The following is a 22,325-nucleotide window of genomic DNA, read 5'->3' as shown; positions in this document are numbered from 1 at the left end:
CAGAGGGGTTCTTCAGGGAAGAAATAGCATATGCCTATTCAAATGCAAACAAGGATTTGTGCTATTAGTTATTATACAATTGAATGCTGAAATCAACACTGTCACACCTTTCAATGACTTCAATTTACATTGCAAACTTCTATGTCTTACATTTACTCCCAATGGAATCTAAGCATAAGCCCCCCCACCAGAACAATCTCTGTCCTCTGAGAATATTCATTCATTGCACAAATAATCATTAGCTCCTACTGTGTACCAAGCACTGTTCTGAGCACCAGTACTATATAGGGAGCTGAACCAAACATAGTCTCCTGCCTTCCCTACTAATCAACTAGACACAGAAATAAAAGTAAAATTGCAACTGTGGTAAGTGCAGAAGTACTTAGTCAATGGTGCTATGAGAACATGAAATTCAGGACTGATCTAGTCAGGAGGGTCTTGGAAGACTTTGTGGAGTATCAGCTGGACTGTGATGTGAAGGGTAGGTGGGAGAAAGTAGACAGGACAGGAGGGAAAGATTCCAGACAGAGAGAATAGGATGTGCAAAGGATCTGTGTTAAGTTGGAGGCACAGCACATCCACAAGATGACAAGATGACCAGCTGGACCAGTGCAGGGACAGCAAATGTGGGCGTGGAGTAAACTGAGCTTGGAGAGATTAGGAGAGGCCAGTTCCTGCGGGGCCTCATCGGTCATGTTAGGTGGTACTGTCATATCCGAAAAGCAATGTAAAGCCTTAAAAGGGCTTGAGTACGTGAAGGTCAAATCAGATTTTGAAGCACTAATCCCTGTACAGGGTAGATATGAATTGGAGGATGTCAAGAATGGATACAGCAGATCAGTTGGGAGACGATGCCAGTAATCTGGACAAAAGAGAGTAACATCTTGCACCAAGAAGGTTAGGATGACGGTGGAGAGGAAGAAAACAGGGAGAGTTAGAAAAAAGGCTTGTTAATGAATTGGGGGGGGGAAGGGGTGTAAGGGGCGTGAAGGTGTGAAGTGTGACTCCTGAGTTAATGAATATTTAACAATTATGATGAACAAGTACATATTCAGTAAGTCACGTCTTAAGTTTTAATTGCATTATAAAAAAGACATGGAGATTGGCATCCACTTGCTAACACTCTAGAATTAAATAGGGAAAATAAGGACTATGGATAATAGCTTTAAAACATTTGTCAGTAGTTTTAAAAACCATCAAAGGTAGTTGATTTTAAGTTATTTTGGACTTTAAACACTGAAAAAACATTTATTCATAATTGAAGTTTACAAAAAAATTACCACTGGGAAGTAACTCAGCTTTGTTCCTGATTCTTTCCTGTCACAAAACATTTTAAAACTGAAAATTCAGTTTAAGTCTACTTCGCTCCAGCTACTCTGAGACCCGCATGCTGAATATCCAGGCAAATGGAAGAAGGCATTAGAGTTTGGCGAGATGGCTGGCCAGCATTTTCATCTTTGAGTCTACTTTGTAATTTGGACTGTGTAATATATGAGCACACATGGGTGGGTATGACTAGAGAGAACTGTTTTACCAACAGTTTCACCACAGGACTGAGGACTCATCCAGTCTCACAGAGGAAGGCTGAGAAGCATCTACCAACCCCACTTGCAGACGAAGAAATGGAGGTCCAAAGAGTACGTGACATCTCTAAAGTGGTAAAGTAAACATTGAGTCACGTCTAGAAATGGGGTGTCCCCAGTCAGCCTCGCCCTCTTTTACTATAGCATGGTGTCTCTCCATTACACCACACGAGGGCCTCAATCCCTCATGGCCAAAACGCAGCTAACTAAACAAGCAGTTCACCCTCCCAACTGCATTTCTTTTCATAGAAACCTTAGAATAATTTTTCTACTGCTGCTATCCTTTCATCTCTTGTTTCTAATCAGACACTATGTCTATAGGTTCTAGTTAATAATTATAACTGTTGCTATCCTTTATCAGAGCTGGCTGAGTGCTATTAGTACCTAAATTATCTTCCAATGGGACGACTTTTAGATTGATTCCTCCATCTGGACATACATTAGAAGTTCGTCTCATAACTGCTCTTCCTGTTTGCACTCTCTGCCCTCTTCAAACATCATTTCACTGAGGCTGCTCTTGTCCAACCTGTAATTCATTCCCATTCATTGCCCAGAGAGCTCTGCATAAAATGCAAATCTGGTGATTTTCCTCCCAAACCTAAAACCTGCCAGTGGCTCCGGATCCCAGAAGTTCTCAAAGTGTGATCACTGGACTCACAGGGTTAGGAATCACCTGGCAGCTTACTAGAAATGCCAGTCCTTGGTCCTACCTCAGACCTACTGAATCAGAAATTTTGGAGATAGAGCCCAGAATTCATGTTTTAACAAGTCTATCTAGTGATTCTGATGCAAGTTTGAGAACCGCTGACCTAGAGCATAAAATTCAAACTACTTAGTAAGGCACATAGGACTCTAAATCTGAAATTAAGCTCCCCAGATTCAGATCCAGGTTCCACCACTGCTTCACTGTGAGACCTCACATGACCCTTAAGAGTGAATTACTTGTCCATCCTAAGACTCAGTTTTCTCATCTGTGTCCAACTCTTAGGATTTTTAAGAGTATTAAATGAAATAATCCATGCAAATTGCCTAGCACAATGCGTGGCACAGAAGAATGGCTAATGAATGGCAAGCTTTCTTAATTAGAGAAATATTTGCTATTTTTTATTATGTTGTGCTTTCTCACACCTCCGTTCTCTAATATTCCTCGTGGCTTTGGCCTCGAATGCCCTTCTCCACATAATCTCCCTGGCAAACTCCAACACATTCATGAAGAATTCAGGTCAGGTGTCACTCCTCTGCGAAGCACCCACTGATTTTGCACTTCCCATCCAGAGCAATGGGCTACTCTGCTTTGTTCCATATTGTCTATAATCTCTTTTTAGACACCTCTATCCCTTGTAATCTCTTTGAATGCAGGGACCAATCATCCTTGCACTCCACAAAGCTTTGTGTCTTTCTTGGGATATAACAGGCAGATAATAAATGTTTGTTAAATGAAGCACTTGGCATCAAGAAATCGGAATTTGAATTTGAATTCTTCCTCTCTTACTAACTAAATGTGTCACTTCAAACCCATGTTTCTTCATCTTTAAAGCAGGATCATCAGGCTCAGTAGTTTATAACCCTTTTTTAAGCATTAAGGCCTTATTTTCAAATAAAATCCCAAAATGAATACCAATGCCAATGTCTAAATTTGGAGCTGCTCAACTTTAGGTGGGAGTGTACAGCCAGGTTCCCATCTAACCAGACACCCCCCTACTCCCTACAGCCCCTTCTCAGAGACCTGGAATTTCAGGGAGAGCAATTTGTGAAGATAAACAAAAACAATGAATAATGAAGTGAATTTCATGATTTAAATACCTTTTCTAAATCTAACCCTGTTTTTATAGTATTCAGATACCTACACACACAGAGCAAACCTGACTCAAATCGCCCCCAGCTCAGGTCTCTCACTGATGAGGGGCAGAAACTCTCCAGTCAAGCCCTTTCCTCCAGTACCCACACCCCTCACGCCGGTCTCAGCCGCCTGCGCTCATGGTGCTCTTCCAAATCTGAGTTGATCCATAGCCTTCCCAAGGCTCAGCATCTTCACACAGACCACCTCCCCAACTGAGGTACCTGCTACACCATCCCCATTTCAAGGACCTATAGATTCTACCCAACTCATTCTCTCTCATCCCTTTAGTGTTCCCTGTTTTATTGAGTATTTCTTGTCTCAGCAAGATCATAAATTCCCAGAGAGCAGGAGAAAGAAACAACATGGTATAGAGACTAAGCATCTGGATTCAGGAGTCTAGCCAACCTGGGTCTGTCTCACTCAAACATGAGGCCTTGCTAAACTTCTCTAAAAGTCAGGTTCCTTTTCACAAAAATAGTAATAGTCCTTATCACAGGGGGTTGATATGAAGACCAAATGATATAATGCACATTAAGCAAGTAGCTCAGCACTTGAAACATAGAAAACACACAAATATCAGCCATTCCTATATATAAGAAGATAAAGCCTGAGTGAGTCATCTGCTATCATGTTGTCAGCATTTAACAAAGTGCTGGGCACATAACGTGCTGAGGAAGAACATAGATTCTAGGAAAATTCCCTTTACATACGGACAGATTATATGCAGATAAAAGTTAGAAACGTTACAAACCTTTTCATCCTTTTCACATTCTCTCTAACCTGAAGAGAAAATGGGCAGCACTTATTTGACAAAGGGTAGGGTGACGCTGGAGACAGCTGTGAAGGCACACATTTCAGCTACAATAATAAAGGCGTTCCATTTGGATTGGAAAGTCCCAAGATTTTGAGCTTCAACTCAAGAAATGTGTTTGAATGCAAACCTAAAAGGAAGTTTATGCTTACTGCTGGAATGGCTTTGTCACATGCTTAGCAGAGCGACAGTACCCTGGGGAGGAAGTAGAACTAACATTTCTGTGATTCCCCTTGCGATCAAACAACAGCTAGTGAATTCAGCAAACTAGGAATGGAAGGGAACTTCCTCTTCCTGATAAGACTTCTACGAAAATCTCAGAGCTAACACCACAGTTAATGGTGAAAGACTGAATGCTTTTCCCCTAAGATCAGGAACAACACAAGGATGTCTTCTCTCACCACTTCTACTCAACATTGCACTTGTAGCCAGGGCAGTTAGGCAAGAAAAACAAATAAAAGGCATTCTAATCGAAAGGGAACAAACACAACTATCACTATTCAGAGATGGCATGAACTTGTATGTAGAAAATCCTAATGAATCTATTTTAAAAATTGTTAGAATTAACACATGAATTCAGGAAGGCTGCATGATACAAGCTAAATATATTTTTTAAATCAGTTGTATTTCTGTACATGGAAAGACATACATGTTCATGGATTGGAAGACATTATTGTTAAGACGGTAAGAAAGTAAAAAGAGATGTTCCACAAAACGGAAGAAAATACTTACAAATCATATAAAAAATAAGAATCTAGTATCCAGAATATATATATTTTTAAAAACTGTTATAACTCATCAATAAAAAGACACATAACCCAATTTTTGAAATGGACATAGGGTTATAATAGATATTTGTAGAAAGAAGATATGTAAATGAACAATAAGTACATGAAAAGATGCTCAACATCACTAGTCATTAGGAAAATGCAAACCAAAACTGCAATGAAACACTTCACACTCACCAGGATGGCTGTAATTAAAAATACAATGTTTACATGAGTATAATAAACACATGTCAAAATTCACCAACCTGTACAGTAAGATTTATGCATTTTATTTCATGTATCTCAGTATAAATATAAATAAATAAATGGAAAAAGAAAAAAAAAGACAATAACAAGTGTTGGAAAAGATGTAGAAAAAGTGGAACTTTCATATATTATTGATAGGTTTGCAAAATGGTGCAACCACTTGGAAAACAATTTGTCAGTTCCTCAAAATGTGAAACAGAGTTACCATGAGACCCAGCAATTACACGCCTGAGTGTACACCCAAGAGAATTGAAAATATATGTCCACACAAAACCTTGTACACAAATGTTCATAGCAGAATAATCAACTGATGAATGGATAAACAAAATGAGGTATAGCTACACAATTAAATATTATTCATCAATAAAAAGGAGTGAAGTCCCTACATGCTGTAACATGGGTGAATCTTGAAAACATCATGTTAAGCGAAAAAAGTCAGACACAAAGATGACATATTGTATGTTCCATTTATAAGAAATATCTAGACTAGGCAAATCGATAGAGAAAGGAAGCAGATCAGTGGCTGTCAGGTGATGTGGGAGTGAATACTTTTGGATATGAAGTCTTGTGTGGGAGTGAGGGAAATATTCTAAAATTATAACAGTGATATTTGCACATCTCTATGAATGCATCAAAACCACTGAAATGTACAGTTTAAAATGGTGAGTGTTATGGTTTATGAATTATATCTCAAAATATGCTGCTAAAAAAAGGAAGAGTTGGTGATTACACCTGCAGTGAAGCAAGTTCCAAGGCATTTTTGGACCCACAGAAAAGAAACACAAACCCTGATCATCAGCTCTCAGGTCAGTGCCTTCAAAGCTGTCTCCAGAGCCACAGCAGTTACCTTCCAAGCCTGACAACAGGAGGACCGAATCGTCTGAGTCATGGTGTGGATCTATTTCAACCAGCTTCTGTGTAATGAAACCTCTGCATTCCTAAAAATAAGGAGGATTTCCTGGGACTCTTTCAGAACCCTTTTGGGCCTCTGCCGCACCACTTTCATCAGGATTCCTGTTTTATTTTACTTTCAGATAAAATTCTTTGTAATAAGAATTAACTTGAGCACCTAGTATGTGTAAGGTATTGAGGATGCAAAAACAAAAACAGAATAAAGCCTCTTCCCGATGGGTCCCACAGTCTAGTGGAAAAAGAACTATAAAAGAATGTCAGGTAGTTGATAAATGATAAGGAAACCAAAGCAGAGTGAAAGAACAGAGAGTTAATGGGAGAAGCTCTTTTCAGTCGGATGGTAATGAAAGTCTCTCTAAAGAGATGACTTCTTCAGAACCAAATTCTGGAGGGAGTCTCAGAAGGAACTCTGTGTCTCTCAGAAGGAACAGCACATGGGAAGGCCCTGAGGAAGGAGCGGCCCAGAGTGTTCTGGAAGGCCAGTGTGCCGAGAGCCGAGCTGGAGGAGCAATAGCCGGTGATGTCAAAGAGGCAACAGGGTGCTGGTTTGTGGGGAACCTCACTGGTCACAGTGGGGTCTTTGTGTTTCATTTTGGGTGTGATGAGAAGTTACTGGAGGGATTTGAGTCGGGAATTGTCATGATCCAATTTATGCTTCCAAAGGCTCACTCTGAGTGGTGTTTAGAGAATGGATATTTAATGAGCCCCTTTATGGCCAGGGGTTGAGGAACCCATGCCTCACATGGATGACAGTATTTGAAGGACAATGCAAGACGCAGGAGTTTTATTTTATGTGTGCTTCCTTGGGCAAAACTAGAGGTTACAGAGGAGCATGGTTCACCTCATAATAAGAGCAACATTCTAGCAATCAATACTGCCTGGGTTCTCTTACTAAAAATGAACTCATGTTACTATTAAAGAAAAGTCTGGGCAATGTTGGTCAGAAAATTTTATAAAGTATCTGAATTAGAGAGAGATTGGCAATATAACATTTAAGGTCCTTTCCTATTTTAGGCATCTATTATCTTCCTCTCTTCTTAAAGTTCTCTTAGGGAGGTAAGTTCTCCCTCTGTAATGACTAGCAAAGAGTTACTCAAATCCGGTTAGATATCCAGAATTTGGTTCTATCTTTTCTGAATAAACCAAAAGGAGAGGTAAGGATCCATATACAGACTTTGTTTGTACTATTTCTTCTCCTGAAGGAAATATACATGTAGGTATAGACAGAAAGATAGTCGGCATGTGCAGTTTAATGTATGCCAATTAAAGGGAACACCTGTCAGGCTAGGTGAAGAAAAGGAGAGACACCTTGCACAAAATCATTTGATGGACTTAAGCAAGAGATGAAGCTAACTACTTCTGAGCAGGTCTAGAAGACAGGCATAAAACAAGCTGACCTTATATTGCCTTTGCAGCCTTATAGGTCTCTTATAATCCTTTGTAAATAGAGAGCCGCTGCGAAGTTGAAATCCAATGACCTCGGCTTGCCGCTAGAGTATCATGCAAGAGAATGCAGAAGTCCTGTCCTCCTAAGCTTCTGTTGCTCTAATGAGAAATTCTTTACAACTTGTTAATTACTATAATCCTGGGCTCTTGGACTTGGTTAGAGTCATGACTCAGATGCTCACTAGCTGTGTGGCCTTGACTGAGGTAGGAAACCTCTTTAGACCTCCATTTCCTCATATGTAAAATGGGAATAATCCAGTACTTCCCTCATAAGGTTGTTGTGGGGATTAAGTAAAATAATCCCTGTCAGGTTAATTGTAAATAAAAAGAGCTACCACCTACTGAGCACCTAGAATATGCCAGACAGTGTACAGAAATTATCATACTGAGTGTAATAATTTCTCAACAATCTTGCAAAATGCATATTGGTTTCTTTTTTTGATAGCAGTTCACAGAAGTTTAAGTAATTTGCCCAAGTTCACACAAGTTCATTCAAACTCAGGTCTGCCTAACTAAAGTCCAGCTTGTATTTCTTGATACAGTCCACTATGCTATGATACGTTTAGTTTTATTACTTTTAAAAGAAATTCCTCCAACCTCACATTTGGAGGGCAGTTGAGGAACTTTTCCCTAGTGCCTTCAACAGCTGAGAAACAGAACAGATTCCATAAAAGACAGTTTCTCACTTTGGCACCAACTGCAGGTTGGAGCCGTCATACTAACATATTCTTTTTGTATCATCTGACTGATGCAGCTGGTTTTGTATGCCTTCTAGGTTTGGAACTGGGTAAATCTCGGTCACAGACTTGTAGCCTATGGCCTCATGTGACAAAATATTTTGCAAAGGATGCTGTTTTCTCCTTTCCTCAGTCCTCCCTTCCTTTCTGCAGCTGTTTCCCCTTCTCTCTGAGAATTATAAAAATTCTGAAACTCTTCTTTTTGTAATTAATCTCATGTGACCTTACTATTGACAATGACCCAGTTGTTCAACCCAACTCAACACAGTTGATGAGAGGCCAGTACTAAGAACAAAGATCACCGCCTGGCGGAGCTGGGAGCAATGTATTCCTGTGTTGATTTCTCTTGCAGCATGCACCATACTCTACTCATAATAATGCCACTAAGCACAGAAACTCTGCCTCGTGCCAGGAGCCTTCCACCTGCTAAACATTTCACGTACGATTTAGCATTCATTTACTTGTACTTGCTCATTCAGCTATTTCTGCAGTAAGTATTTTATTGAGTATCTATGATGTCCCAAGCATTGTTTTAGGGACAAACAACACCAGCAACTAACAAAAGAACCTAAATGCCTGCTTGTGTAACCCAAGAGCTTACATTTTGTTGGATGGGAAAGAACAAAAAATATATAAATACATCCATTAGTCATAAGATTATGAATGAAGAATAAAGCAGAGTGATGGGAGCGATGAGAAAATGCAGTTAGCTCTTACACCACACAAAGAAGGCCCTTAGGATTGCCCTATTTTACAGATGAAGAGTTTGAATGGTTTGCTAAAAGTCACCCCATCAGTGTTAGGAGATTTGCCATATTCTGATAATAATAATAATATTAAGTACAGCAATCATGATCATAATGGTTACCATCTTTTAAGGTAGTTATACAATTGCATGAAGTAGTTATAGAATCCCATTTTTTGAGTGAAGAAACCAGAACTCAGAAAGATGACATAATTTGTTCAAGGGACTGAAACCCAGTCTGAATGGTTCAATTCCCTGATCACACCTTACCTCCTCTGTTGAGTTTGTTATGTCGGAAATTCTTACTAAACTGAAAGTTCCTTGAGGAGAGGAATCGCACCTCCATCATCTCCTGAAAGTTCTACAACAAGTGCATAGGAAGTGTTGAACTTTCTGCATCTGGACCAGCTGCATTTCCCAGACAGAGGGAAATCTAAATACCCAAGAAAGAGGCTGCCTGTTTTAATGTTCAGACCTTCCACCTCCCCTGGCAGTGGGTTGCAGTGTCTAATTAGCATTGAGGGCACTACCACCCTTGGACCCCAAAGTGCTGAATGACACTTGGAGTCATGATGCAAAGCCAGCCTACTGGGGACAGCCTAACCTCCCCAGCAGACAGACTTGTGACCTGTATGCACTTGTTTGCCCCTCTATTAGATTGTTTTTGTCTAAGAATGAAAGGAATAAACAAGTGGGATGCACATGCCCTGCATTGTAGTGGGGGCCAGTTCTATAGAGTAAAGGCGGCATTGTGATGAATTAGGAGCGTGCCGACTTGCTGCATCATGCCAGCTCCTGTCGAACAATGCTTTTCTCAACATTCCTCAGCACTGGTGCTCACAGCTGCACTTTGCACTTACATGCACACTGTGGCCAACCCACAGCAAATGATCCAGGTTTGGTGAATGAATGATTTTCCTGCTTATTGTTCAAGGCACTTCGAGGGAGTACAGCACAGCTACATGTAAACATTTTGAGAGAAAGTATAGTTCTTTTTTTTGTTAAGGTTTAGTGAAAAGTGAACAGTTCTTAGAGTCAGGCAAACCTAGGCTTAAACTTCAGTGCTGCCATTTACTAGCTGGTGGAGTTTGCAAACTGTCACTCATCAACTTCACTGCTCTCCTCGAGCCTTCAGTTCTCAGCACAGAGAGCAGCCTTCCCTGACTCCACTGCCCCCCAACCTCATTATTCTCTCTCTCCCCCCACTGTCATGTCTTGAGATCCTCACCCTAACTCCTGGCACTTTCCCTGTCCCACTGAACTGTAAGACCAGGTCTCTGTCCCTTCCCTTTTACCTCCAGAACCTAACACAGTGCCTGGCACACAGAGACACTCAATTCATGTTGGCTAAATACGTTAACCAAGGAAGAGGATGGTGAAGAAGGAGGAAAGCAAATATAATCAGTGTGGAGGGTTGAGACAGAAGAGAAAAGGAATCAGGCAACTGTCCTGCAGCTTTTAATCTCTGTGAAATGGCAGCAGGGTTCTGGGGCTGTCTCCCGCCAATCCTCCCCAGCCTGGTTCTCAAGGCCAAAGTTCTCAAGAATTTTCTATATCCTGGTGATCCCATACACAAAATATGCTTTGTAGAGTGACAAATACTGATAAAAATTGATTTTTTTTCTCTTGCTTTGCCAAGGACCAAATTACCATTTGAGATGTCCCTGAGGAAAACTGCTTGCCTTGGGGTATTTAGTAAGGTTGTTTCACTGGCAGCCTGGCTACGTATTTAGTTAACTTGGAGCTACGGGAGTGGACGCTAGGGCTATAACTATCAGGGGTAATAGGAAAAGAGGTGGGATCCAGCAAGCACTGGATGAACAACCTGGATCATCTCACAACAGGCCTACCCAAGGCAAATGTGGCCAGCCAAAGACTGAAAGACATGCTCAAGCCAAAGACCTCTCTTATAAAGAAGCTAGAAGAGCATCTTTCCCAGCTGCTATCTGACAAGCAGGGGCCACTGTGCTCCGTGAGCTTCCCAGTTGAGGCATTCTGTTAACCAACCATGGCAGATGATCCCACCTTTTCCAAACTCTTTATTTCACCCCCTACTTTGAAATAATAATTTGACATAAAAATAACAAATGTCTTGTGAACCACATGCCAGGTGCTCTTCCAGTTTCTTTTCAGATATTATCTAATTCAATCCAAGTAATGATCACACAAAGGGGTACTATCATCATCTGCACTTTATGGGGTAGAGACTGAGGAACAGAGAAATTGTATGATAGAGCTGGGGCTTAAACATCAGAGCTCCTGAGCCTGAGCATCAAAGCACTACATCATCCCATCTGCCATGTCTTCAACATGAAGGATATTTAATAAGAAATGACAAACCCATTTCCCTATTGCTAAACCCATTTGGGACAAATGGAACTGATAATCAGCTTTCAGATCAGATGTACTAAGAGCAGAAGTTTTGGAATTCTACAGGCCTTCGTTTGAATTTAAAAAGTTGCAAGAACTCTCCCAGCTATTCAACCTCTCCAGACCTTCTTTTTTTTTTTCATTCTAAAAATGGGAATAACAGCAGCTCCTTCAAAGGGTTGTTTTGAGCAGGTGTAGGCAAGTTTTTCCTGTAAAGGGCCAGATAATAAATATTTTAGGTCTTATAGGCCATACAATGATCCAATGTCACAAGTACTCAACTTGCTGTTGCAGTGTGAAAGCCACAAATGATACAGAAACAAATGGGGGTGGTTGTGTTCCCAAAAGATTTTATTTATAAAACAGGTAGTGACCAGACGTGCCCTGCAGGCTGTAGTTTGCCAATCCCTGGTTCTGAGGATTACATGAGATGATGCATGTGCATCGCATGACCCCTAGAAAACAAGTCATCAAAAACAGCTAAGTATAGTTATGGTTTTGGCATGAGATGACCAGTGCTTTCAAGCTGGGACAAAAAAATCCAAACCATATCAAGGAAATTTCACATTATTGGGAACCTCTGAAGCCTTACTTGGGTACGTGTATAATTTTCATCTTTTTTGAAATTTTGAAAAATTATTAACACTGTAACCCCAATACTAGCTTATAGGGAGGGTTGTTAGAGATGATACTTTGAGTATTTTCAATATTTAGGATATATTTATGCTAAAAAAGTATTTGTTGTTTTTTTGAAATTGAAACGTAAGTGGGATTTTGCATTGCTATTATTGTCTGTTTTATTTTTTGTGTTTTTTCCTAAATAGGACAACCAAACCTATAGACCCTCTGTGATTCCACAATTTGGGAACATATCCACAATATGGGTTTTATCCCATGACAAGAATAACCCAACCTAAGCAACCTTTTGTTCTTTCAGGGAGGAAAAGAATTACATTCTTATGGAATTATCCCCAAGGTTCAAAACTAATAAGTAAGTCCCCTGGGTGGAAGCCACCGAAACACTGAGAGAGCCAGTGCTCTGCGCTCATGGATGCCAAGAACAAGCTTAGGTCACCCAAGGAAAAAGGCAATAATCTTGCATTTGTTTCTGCTGATTAAAGTCAAGCAGCTTCCTGGAAATTGTGAGGCGCCTCTCACGTCACTCTGTTGAATTAATATCTGAGCAGTATTAATGATGGAAAAACTTAATTACATCCAACACGTCCAAAGTTTTGAGGTTGGATTTGCCAATAATCAAACTGTGTACTGAGAAAGCTCATTTTGTCAGTAAACAAAGCTTCTGAGTGAAGAAGAAATACTCTGTACACATAAACACAGATGCCTGAATTCCTGATAAATATTTGATAATGAAGACATGGGAGGAGTAGGTGCCTTCAGGCATCAGTTATCTTCCAACAAGTAGGATTATAAAACCATTCTCAAGGGACTAAAAGAGAGTGAGGGAGAAATCCGGCTCAGCATACCACAAAACATGCCTTTTCAGACTTTAAAGAAGGAAGATGATATTTGACTTGTCCATGAAGGTGAAAAGCATTGTGTTTCCATTAATTAAAATAATAAAGTATTCAGTATCAAAAGGCTCACATTTGAGTTTCAAGCTGTGCAACCTTGGATAATTCACTGACTCTCTCTGAACCTCTGTGTCCTACCCTAAAACAGAGATAAAAGAATTCTCATCTCTTCTGCTTTGGTCAGGGTCAAAAGAGATAATGGAAATGAAAATGTTGTGCTAACTGTGAACAGCAACACACTGTCATCTATTATTCCTATAAACAGCAGGAGAATCACTGGTGACTGAAGAGCAAAATAATGCTGTACTGAGTGTTACCAGCTGAAACTAAGCTAGGAAAATTATGCTCTCATGAAATCTGTATTAATTTAAATCTGTATTAAGTCATAGCAAAGGATCACAAACTGGATGGCTTAAGCAACAGAAATTTGCTGTCTCCTTGTGCTGCAGACTAGAGTCCAAAGTCAAGGTGTTGGTAGACTTTATCCCCTTTGAGGGAGGATCTGTTTCAGGCCTCTCTTCTCGGTTTGTAGATGGCCATCTCCTTCCTGTGTCTCTTCCCATCAGCTGCCCTCCATGTGTGTTTCTATAACAAATTTCCCCTTTTTATAATTCACCCCTCATACTGGATTAGGGCGCACTCTGATGTCCTCACTTTACCTTGATTACATCTGTAAAGACCTCATGATGGTCAATCATGTGACAATTTGATCAGGCTAAGGAATGCCTTGATAGCTGTAAAACATTGCTGGGGGTGTCTGTGAGGATGTTTCTGGAAGAGATGAGCATTGGAATAAGTCGAATAAAGAATGCGGTGCTCACCAAGGCTAGTGGGCATCATCCAATCCACGGAGGGCTGGAACAGAACATTAAGGTAGAAGGGCAAATTTGCTCTTTTTTGCTTCAGCTAGGACCAGCTTCTCTGCCCTCAGAAATGGGCACTCCTGCTTCTCAGGCCTTTGGACTTAGACTAGGACTTATACCATCAACCCCCCAATTCTATGGACCAGAACGGAATTACATCGCCAGTTTTCTTGGTTCTTAAGCTTGCAGGCAACAGATCAGGGGGCTCTTGGCTTCCACTGTATATGTTTGTGTGTATAATATTATAAATAAATATTATATATATAATTATGTACTCAACACTATAATGCAACCTATGATGTTACAACAAAGCTTGATGAAGGCCTCAGCATGTGATTTAGGTTAGGCCTTGATAAAAAATATTTTCTTAATGAGGCAGATAGAAGGTGCAGAGGAGGGTTTTCCTGGCACAGAAAGTGGTGTAAGTAAACAAACATGTACCAAAATGCCAATTTTCCCCTGAAAGTAACAAATAGTTCATTTCGGTATGAGTAGTTCAGAGGGTTTCTATCAAGATCTCAGAGGACAGTGAGGCAGGAATATTAAGTCAGGGGTATGGATGACCATACAATTTATTGTTCAGCCTAGATCCTTTTGAGAGTGAAAGCGGGTGCTCATGAGAGCGACTAGGAGACAGCAGGCTTGCACTTGGTCGGTAAAAGGAAAACAGCCATGGCTGCCCCACAGAGGGCTGCATCCCAGAGGGCCTTACCTGCCAAGCTAAGAGACATAACTTCATACATGGAATCCTGGAATCTTGGGGCTAAAAGGAAATGCTGATGACCTTCAGCCTGGCCACCTCTATCCCTGCCTCTCCAACTTTTCTAAGAATAGTTACCAAGCCTTTGTTTTTATTTAAATATCTCTATAACAAAGAATGCATTGCCTTGGACCAGCTCTGCTAGAAAAGTCTTCATTATATTGAGCTGAAATTTATCTCCTTGTATCTACCACCCATTGGCCCCACTCGTTCTGCCTTCTCACAGAGACAAGCCCAATGCTAACTCTCTTCCACATGAGAGTGAAAGATGTAAAGGCAAATATAGGCCTGTAGAACTTCTTTGCAGGTTAAATGTCGTGTAGCCATCCTTTCAACAGCATTCCTGCAGTTTGTGACTATCTGCTTTATATCTCTTTTGCTCCATTCTTACCTTCCTGTTACCATCTTGGTTGGGGACATCATCCTTACTTGCTTATATTACCACAATGCCTTTTAAGGGGTTTTCTCTCCCTGTTATTGACCATCCCTCCAACCTGTTATCCATACTGCAGCCAGAATATTCTTTCCAAAACTGATTGTGGCACTTCCCTGCTTACAATCTCTGATAGCCCCCTATTCTCCTAAGGATCAGCTATAGCTCCAGTACATGAAGTTCTAGCCCCTATCACCACTCTAGTTCATCTCTCTCATCCCCTCACCTCTTGGTGTCTCTTCTTTCAGTTCCTTGAACAGGTCTCTTGCCCTCAGCCTACTGAGAGTACAACCACCTACGCTTGGAACCCTCTTCCCTCCACCACCTACACCCTGGTAACCCCAACCCAGCCTTTGGATCTCAACTAAACATCACTTCCTCTAGAGAGTCTACCCTGGTCCCACTAAGTGTGGATTAAATATCACTTCTTAGGTGTTCCACAGGGACCCGAGCCTCTCCTATTAAACAAGTAAAACATTAAATTAAAATTACCTGCTTATTTATCTAGCACATTTGCTATATTGTGAACTCCAAAAAAGCAGGCTTATTTTTTTCAGCACTGTTATTATCAACATCTAGCATAGTGACTGGCACAAATGTTTAAAAATACAAATAAAATAATGTGTAGCACCCAGAACTAGATACAATTGTTCTAAATGTGGTCTGCACAATACAGATAGAATGACTATCACCTTCCATATTCTATATCCTATACCTCTTTTAATAAATCCTAACATTATTTTAGAAGAAACACCTCACTTTCAAGCCCTAAACCTTAACTATATGAAGCCACAACTCCCATATTTAACTTTCCCTTTCTGTCACTTCCCCTTTCTCCCTCCCCTTTCTCTCTCCCTCCTTCCACTCCTTCCTTTCAACTTCTCACTCCTCCCTACCTTTCTGTTTCCTCATCATATACACATACCCAACAACTTGCAATTGACTTTTAGGACCCATGCACAATACATTTTATATCCATTTCTGCACATTTCCCCTGACCCAAATAAAAAGTTAAGCAGACTAGAATTGACTGATAGCTTTTAGATCCCTAATCATTAAGAAGTTTCTCTTAGCAAATGCAATCACTGTGTTATGCCTTCATGGATATCAATGATATTGAATAAAAGAGGAATAAGGACAGAGCTGAGAGCAAACCACCACCTTTAGTATTAAAGACGTCATCTGTTAATCTACTATCCTTTAACAAATGCATTCAACCAGTCATTGATCTGGCCCATGTGCACCCTTCTAACACAGAAGAATATCACAAGATCTGGGCCCTTCCTGAAATCAAAGTTTTGAATTGAATGGTAATTGAGTATAGGCCATGTTCCAGGTGCTTTCACATATATATATTTTTTAATTTTCCAACACATTTATCCCTTTTTAATAAGTTAATAAAACTACCACTCAGAGAGAAAAATCAAACAACTGGTGAGTGCCAGAGCAGGAACGTGAGCCCAGGTCCTGTGACTCCAAGTTCAATACCACACATTATACTTTCTCTCAGAAGAGAAAATATGCTTAATTGGACTTACCCTGACTCCTGCTAATCACCACCTACTCTCCCAAATATCGTGAGTGATTTAATCCTTTATTAAAGGTTCTTAACCTGAGGTTCATGAGAATTCAAGGGGATCCAAGAGTAGACTTTTATGAATGTCCTGAAAATTTATGAAAAGTGCCATGTGTTGCATATTGTGCATTTTCTCTGAGAAGAATTATGTACATCTGACTTTCAAAAGGACCATGGCTCCAAACAAGAACAGTTGTAGTTTAAATAACTCTCCATAGAACTTAACCATCACTCACCTCTCTGTCTAGAGTTTCAAATGTACATTCAATTTTCTTTAGAAAATTAAAGCTGCATTTTTCTCATCCGTAGTCCCCCAAACCTCCATCACTCTCTAGCTGCCCTAAGAGGTCTCACCTACTGGTCCCTTCTGAAGCCTTGCATACCTTCTCGAGTATCAAAACATACCAGCTTGTATCTTCAATACCACCTGATCAAAAGCCTCTCTTAGAAGTCCACCTATCTTGGCCTTCAGTACCCTCTTCCCATGCCAGGTTCTAGCCTGAAAAGAATTCCTTTGCCTTCACAAAGCCAAAGCAAAATTGCAAAAGGCTTTTTATGCAGCTTTTGCAGCCTCAGGCAAGGTTAAGACAGATGCAGGCAGCAATAGGAGAAACTCATCAGTTGAGATATGGATTGGAGAGGGAGCTGGTAGATCTGGAGACCTGGAGGATTAGAAAATCTAAAGTATTCCCTTTGTTAAGTAAGTCGAAGACTGTGTTGTTTCCTGATAATCATTGATCGTCATTCATCATTCTTTACCATACTGTATTATAGATTCTATCTCTGTCATCTTATTCAATGACTGAACACAATAGCCACTGACAAGAACTGCATAAGAACTCACACAAATTCATTGAGCATCCCTGCTGGGTCCAGGCTATAGGCTCTAAGGATGCTAAGACAAAAAGAGCTGATCCCTGCTCTCAAGGAGTTTACAGACCAGTGGGGGTTGAACAAGTAAAAGATCTTTGCAATAAAGAAGGTCGATAGAGGGGAAAAAAGGAAGCTCTGGAGAATATGGGAGGGCACCTCACCCACTCCGGAGGATTGGGAGCAGATGGTCTGGGTGTTGCCATGAGAAAGTGACTCTCAGCTGAGTCTCTAAGGAGAAATATAAGTTAGACATAGACCTACGGGCAAGGAGGAAAGTCCCATTTAGTAAATAGTTTAATACATCTTAATTTGCACACAGTGTGCATAAAGTGCATGTTAAAATGTGCATAAAATGTGGAGAGGCAGTGAATGATACGAGATGAGACTGAAGAGGATGGAAAAAGCCAAGTGGTGAAGAACCTGTATATGACATTATTCTCAAAGAGGAAAAAATAGGAATCCACTGAAGACTTTTCAAAAAAGACCTTCATGATCATATTGCATTTCGGAAAAACCATTTGACACAGTAAGGTGACAAGATAGGGGGTATGGGAAAGGGTAATTCTGACCTTAAGTAAGACTAATGGGAAGTTGTGACTAGAATCAAACTTGAGGTGATACTAACTTAAACTGAAACAGTGGCCGGTGAGGTGGAGACACAGGTATGCAAATAAACTGTATGAAGCAGGGGCAGTAGTTAGGATTTGGTGACTGAGTAGGTATTATGCATGAAAGGAAGTCACCTGCATGATTCTGTTGTGGCTGGCTTGGACAACTGCGAATGCCACTGAGCAGTGGGGAACAGAAGAGAAGTAGCAGGCCTGGGAGAAGACATTCAATTTTGAACATGTTCATTTTAAGGTACCCTGTGGGACCTCAAAGTGGAGATGTTGTATATAAAAGGTTAGTATTCAGGAGAAAGCTCAGGATAGGGTATAGATTTGCATGCAGTGGCTGAAGCCATGGGAATGGATGAGACTTTCTGGAAAGACCATGGGATAAAAAGGGAAGGGAGTCAAGGAAGAGCAGGACTTCCCATGACTAATGAAAGGCAGACCTTTAAGCATTAAATAGTAACTGAAAAGGTCAGAAGGAAACCAGAAAAGTGGTATCACAGAACTCAGGACAGAATAAAAAGAAAATAAGTGAGAAAGACCAACAGTTCAAATGACACACTGAAGACAAGGGGAGAGACTTGTTCCACCATAGCTACCAAGAGGTCTTTGGAGACCCTGACTATCTTCAGAAGTGAGAGCAGATGCCAGCTGCCTGCATATGAAGGACAGAGACAGCAAATGTCCCCCACTCTTTAAAGCAGTTTGGTGGGAAAGTGGAGGAGAAAATAGAGTTTGCAGCTGCAAAGGAAGAACAGAAGCTCAACAAACATCTAAGGAACTGAAGGGTGGAAAACCTCCTATCCTCAGTAGAACTGGTGTGTGATAAATACATAAACAAATACCAGACCGGCTTCCCTCTCTGTCCTGCTGAGCGCTAGAAAGGCTTTTGTCTCCATTGCCTTTATCAGTGAGAAATGACTCTGGGCTTAACCTGTTAAAATGAAACCAGAGTGTGGCCCTGCAGCAATCGAAACCCTTTGACCCAACGCTTGCACCTTAACACCGGCTGTGCCCACTGCCCCTTCTAATCCTCCCCACCTGGTCTGTTTATCCTGGGAGATTTCCAAGTCCAGATCAAAAGCACCCCTCCTCAGTTAGGACCCCAGGCTCCCTCAACTCTCATCCAAAATTAGCAGATCCACTTGAAAAGCTTGTTCAAACAATGAAGTACAAAGGGCTGAGAGACTGCAGCCTGGCTCTGTGCATGCCAATCAACATCTTCCTCTGTGGACCCCAAGAGGGGAGCCAACTGTGCGCCACGGGCTCCCTCCATCTGCGAGATGATTCTACTTCCTCTGGAGACAAGTGTAGGATCCCAGAGAACATTACTGAAACAGATGGCTTTAAAGACCCCCATCCTTCTTGCAAAGCCCTTGTCCAGCAGGTAGTAAACCAAACGCCGAGCCCTCTCGCTGCCCCAGCGGGACATAGCTCACAGGACCCTGAGACCGGCGGTGCCCCAGGAGTCCTCACTTGGCACGGGCTCTAGCCGCGCGACACGGAGACTCGTCCACGACCCCTCTCTGCAAGTTCTATCGGCTCGTTTTCCAGAAACGAGATACATATTTAAAAACCCAAACATTCCCTGGCAACGAAAACTCGCAATGAGTTAAGCTCTGCATCTTGCGCGCCTGGAAACTGCTCCAGCTGAGTGCACGGGAACGCAGCCCAACAGGGACCGTTTTCCGGGAAATCTGGAGGCCTTTTGCAAGGTTTCTCGGCTGACAGAACAGCAGCTTGGCCCAAGCAATGGAGGACGGGAAGAGAGAAGCGCCTACCGTACCGGAGCGGCGCGGCGGGTCATGCTGCGGGAGTCTGGGTGCCTGGTCCGGCCAGGGCGCTGCGGACGCGGCCTCTGCTGCCGGCCGGCGGACCTGTGAGCTCTGCCCCGGGACGGCGGCCCCGGGCTGCTCTTGTTTGCACTGGGCCGTTTGCTTTTGGGATCTCTCCAGTGCAGATGTAGTCAGGGGGCCGCTGTCCCGGGGGACAATGATTCCATTGGAAGCTGGCCTTTGACAAGATTCACACATGACCTTTGACTAAAATGGCTTTGGGGAAAGAAAGTGTCCGGAGGCTGAAGACGGGGCATCCAGGGCAGCGGTGCACATCCCCACCCCCAACAATGCCAAGTTAATTTTTCATCGGGTAATCTTTCAAGGAGTCTCTCTCTGAGGTTTGATTTGCCGTTTCTCCCTCATTCCGTAGGATTCTTCCCGTTTCCAGAAGGATTTTGCTGCAGAAGCTTCCTGCTGTGTTGTTGATGAGTCCCTGAATTAGCATTTCCAGGTTAAACGTGGGCAAGCGTGTATTGTGTAAATTCCTCTAACATTCTCGGGAATAATGCCACCATTTTTCCCCCCCTAGAGCATGCTACAGTTTACAAAGGGCTTTTCACAATCACGCTGTCATTTGGCCTCCCAAACAATGACTGGGAGGCATTCCTATTACTGCCTTTTTTACACATAAAGAAATGGGAACTCCAGAAAAATAAGGTATTTGCCCAAAGACCAAACCAGAAAGTGAAATCTGGATCCTTTCAATAGGCATTCTGTCCACCTCCACAAACCATCCACCTCCCTGCTGGGTGACCCACCACACTACCTTAATTATGACACATAAACACATAGTATAACACATAATTATAAGGTGTAATATAAAGCAACAGTAGTTATAATTATTTTAATTTTTGAATTATAGAAGTGTTAGAAATTGTTTTACTATAACAGCTGTTTTGGTTAATGATATCCACAGAAACCTTGAATTTACTGATTGCATTTTTTTCTTGCTTGAATTTTTCTCTTTACCGGCTACTAAAAGGGTGCTTATGGGAACAAGACTGGCCACTCTCAGGTGTGAGTATAAGCCAGGGATTCCTAAGGCTGCTAGGAGTCCATCACTAGCCATGATCACAGCATTTCTGCTCCTGTTTCTGGGTCCTTCCAGACTACGAAAGGAAATGGGCCATGGAATTGTGAAGAGAGCCCTGAACAAGGAAGGAGTCAGGATCCCAGAATTTCACTGTGATCAGAGCTAAGAGGGATGTTAGCAAAGATGCCCTAGAGGCACATAGGTGGTATCATTCTCATTATTTTTCGTTTAGAGAAGGGGATGGGAGTGATACTTACACCCACTTTGGAGGGACTGGAAGGAGTCAGCCAGGAGAAGAAGGAGAAGGACATCACCCACCTAGACAACAACAGGCACAAATGCTGTCCTGGTGCCTTGAGCAAACTGAAAATAGTTCCTGCAAGGTAGGAGCAGAGGGTGAGGGAGGCGGCGTCTGGAGAAGGGTGTGGGTTTGGACTCTGACCAGCCTCCTGTGCCCTTCTAGGGAACGTGGATGGCATCCTGCAGTGCTCAGTTAGTTAATATAATTGGCCCTGGGTTATCAGCTCACAAAGATGCAAGAGTCATATGTTGTTCTATAATAAAAAATATATGTCAACCTAGCTTGGTACTTATGGGCATTAGCTTCATCAGACAGTTGCAGTTATTCTTTTTCCTAGCTACAAAAATGTGGGCGATATATTTAACCCCATTAAGCCTCAGTTTTCTCATTAATAAATGGGGATTATGATATACGCTATGTGTGTGAAATGAAATTATGTAAGTAAACCCTTTACCTTTCTTCCGACATGCAGTAGTACCCAATAAAAGGTGGCTCTTGTTGCACTTTGACACACCTCAATGTGTGCAGTGCCTACGGCGGGGGACTGAGGACCTTTCCTTCTAGTGCTCTCCCTTACTTCTCCCCACCATATGTCCAGCTTTGACTCATCAGCGTTTGTCCTTTGCCCCTTCTACTTGTTATCTTTCAGCTCCTTCTGACATTACTTCCTTTATGTCCCAGATTAGACTTCGATGTCAGTTTAAATCTTCCCTTCCAGCTGCGTTTATGTCCTTGTCCTGCCATCACCATAGGCAACCTGCTGCAACCCCCCAACCCAAGATGTAGTTATGTGCTAGAGCCACACATCACCACACAGCCACGTCCACTGGCACCCCCGTTTATGTGTTTTCTGCAGGCTTGGCTGAGTGCCCACATCCACACTTGCAATCCTTCCAAGTGTCTCTGGCCAGCCCATCTCTCCAGTTACACAAAGTCACTATTCCCAACTCTTCAGAACTCTGAGCTCACTTCCACCTGGCTTGCTTTCAACAAACCTCCTCCTCTCCCCTGACAGAGCACAGGT

General features: G+C 41.8%; 1 protein-coding gene across 8 annotated transcripts in view; it reads right to left on the bottom strand.

Moving 5' to 3' along the window:
• ENPP2 (ectonucleotide pyrophosphatase/phosphodiesterase 2) overlaps positions 1–20,348 on the bottom strand; it is a 98,266-nt gene extending 77,918 nt beyond the window's left edge. For 2 of the 8 annotated variants that reach the window (XM_036876306.2, XM_036876310.2), the window contains exon 1: positions 19,911–20,346. In XM_036876306.2, the coding sequence (XP_036732201.2) occupies positions 19,911–20,162 (252 nt within the window). In that variant the 5' untranslated portion in view covers positions 20,163–20,346. Of the gene's footprint in view, positions 1–19,910 lie in introns of all 8 variants that reach the window. The other 6 variants (XM_036876311.2, XM_057497804.1, XM_036876307.2 and 3 more) reach the window with 5 other exon arrangements.
• Between the last annotated feature and the right edge of the window lie 1,977 nt (positions 20,349–22,325).

The sequence above is a fragment of the Manis pentadactyla genome, chromosome 3, assembly GCF_030020395.1.
Source record: "Manis pentadactyla isolate mManPen7 chromosome 3, mManPen7.hap1, whole genome shotgun sequence".
NCBI lineage: Eukaryota > Metazoa > Chordata > Mammalia > Pholidota > Manidae > Manis > Manis pentadactyla.
This window is presented reverse-complemented; position numbering and strand designations above follow the sequence as displayed.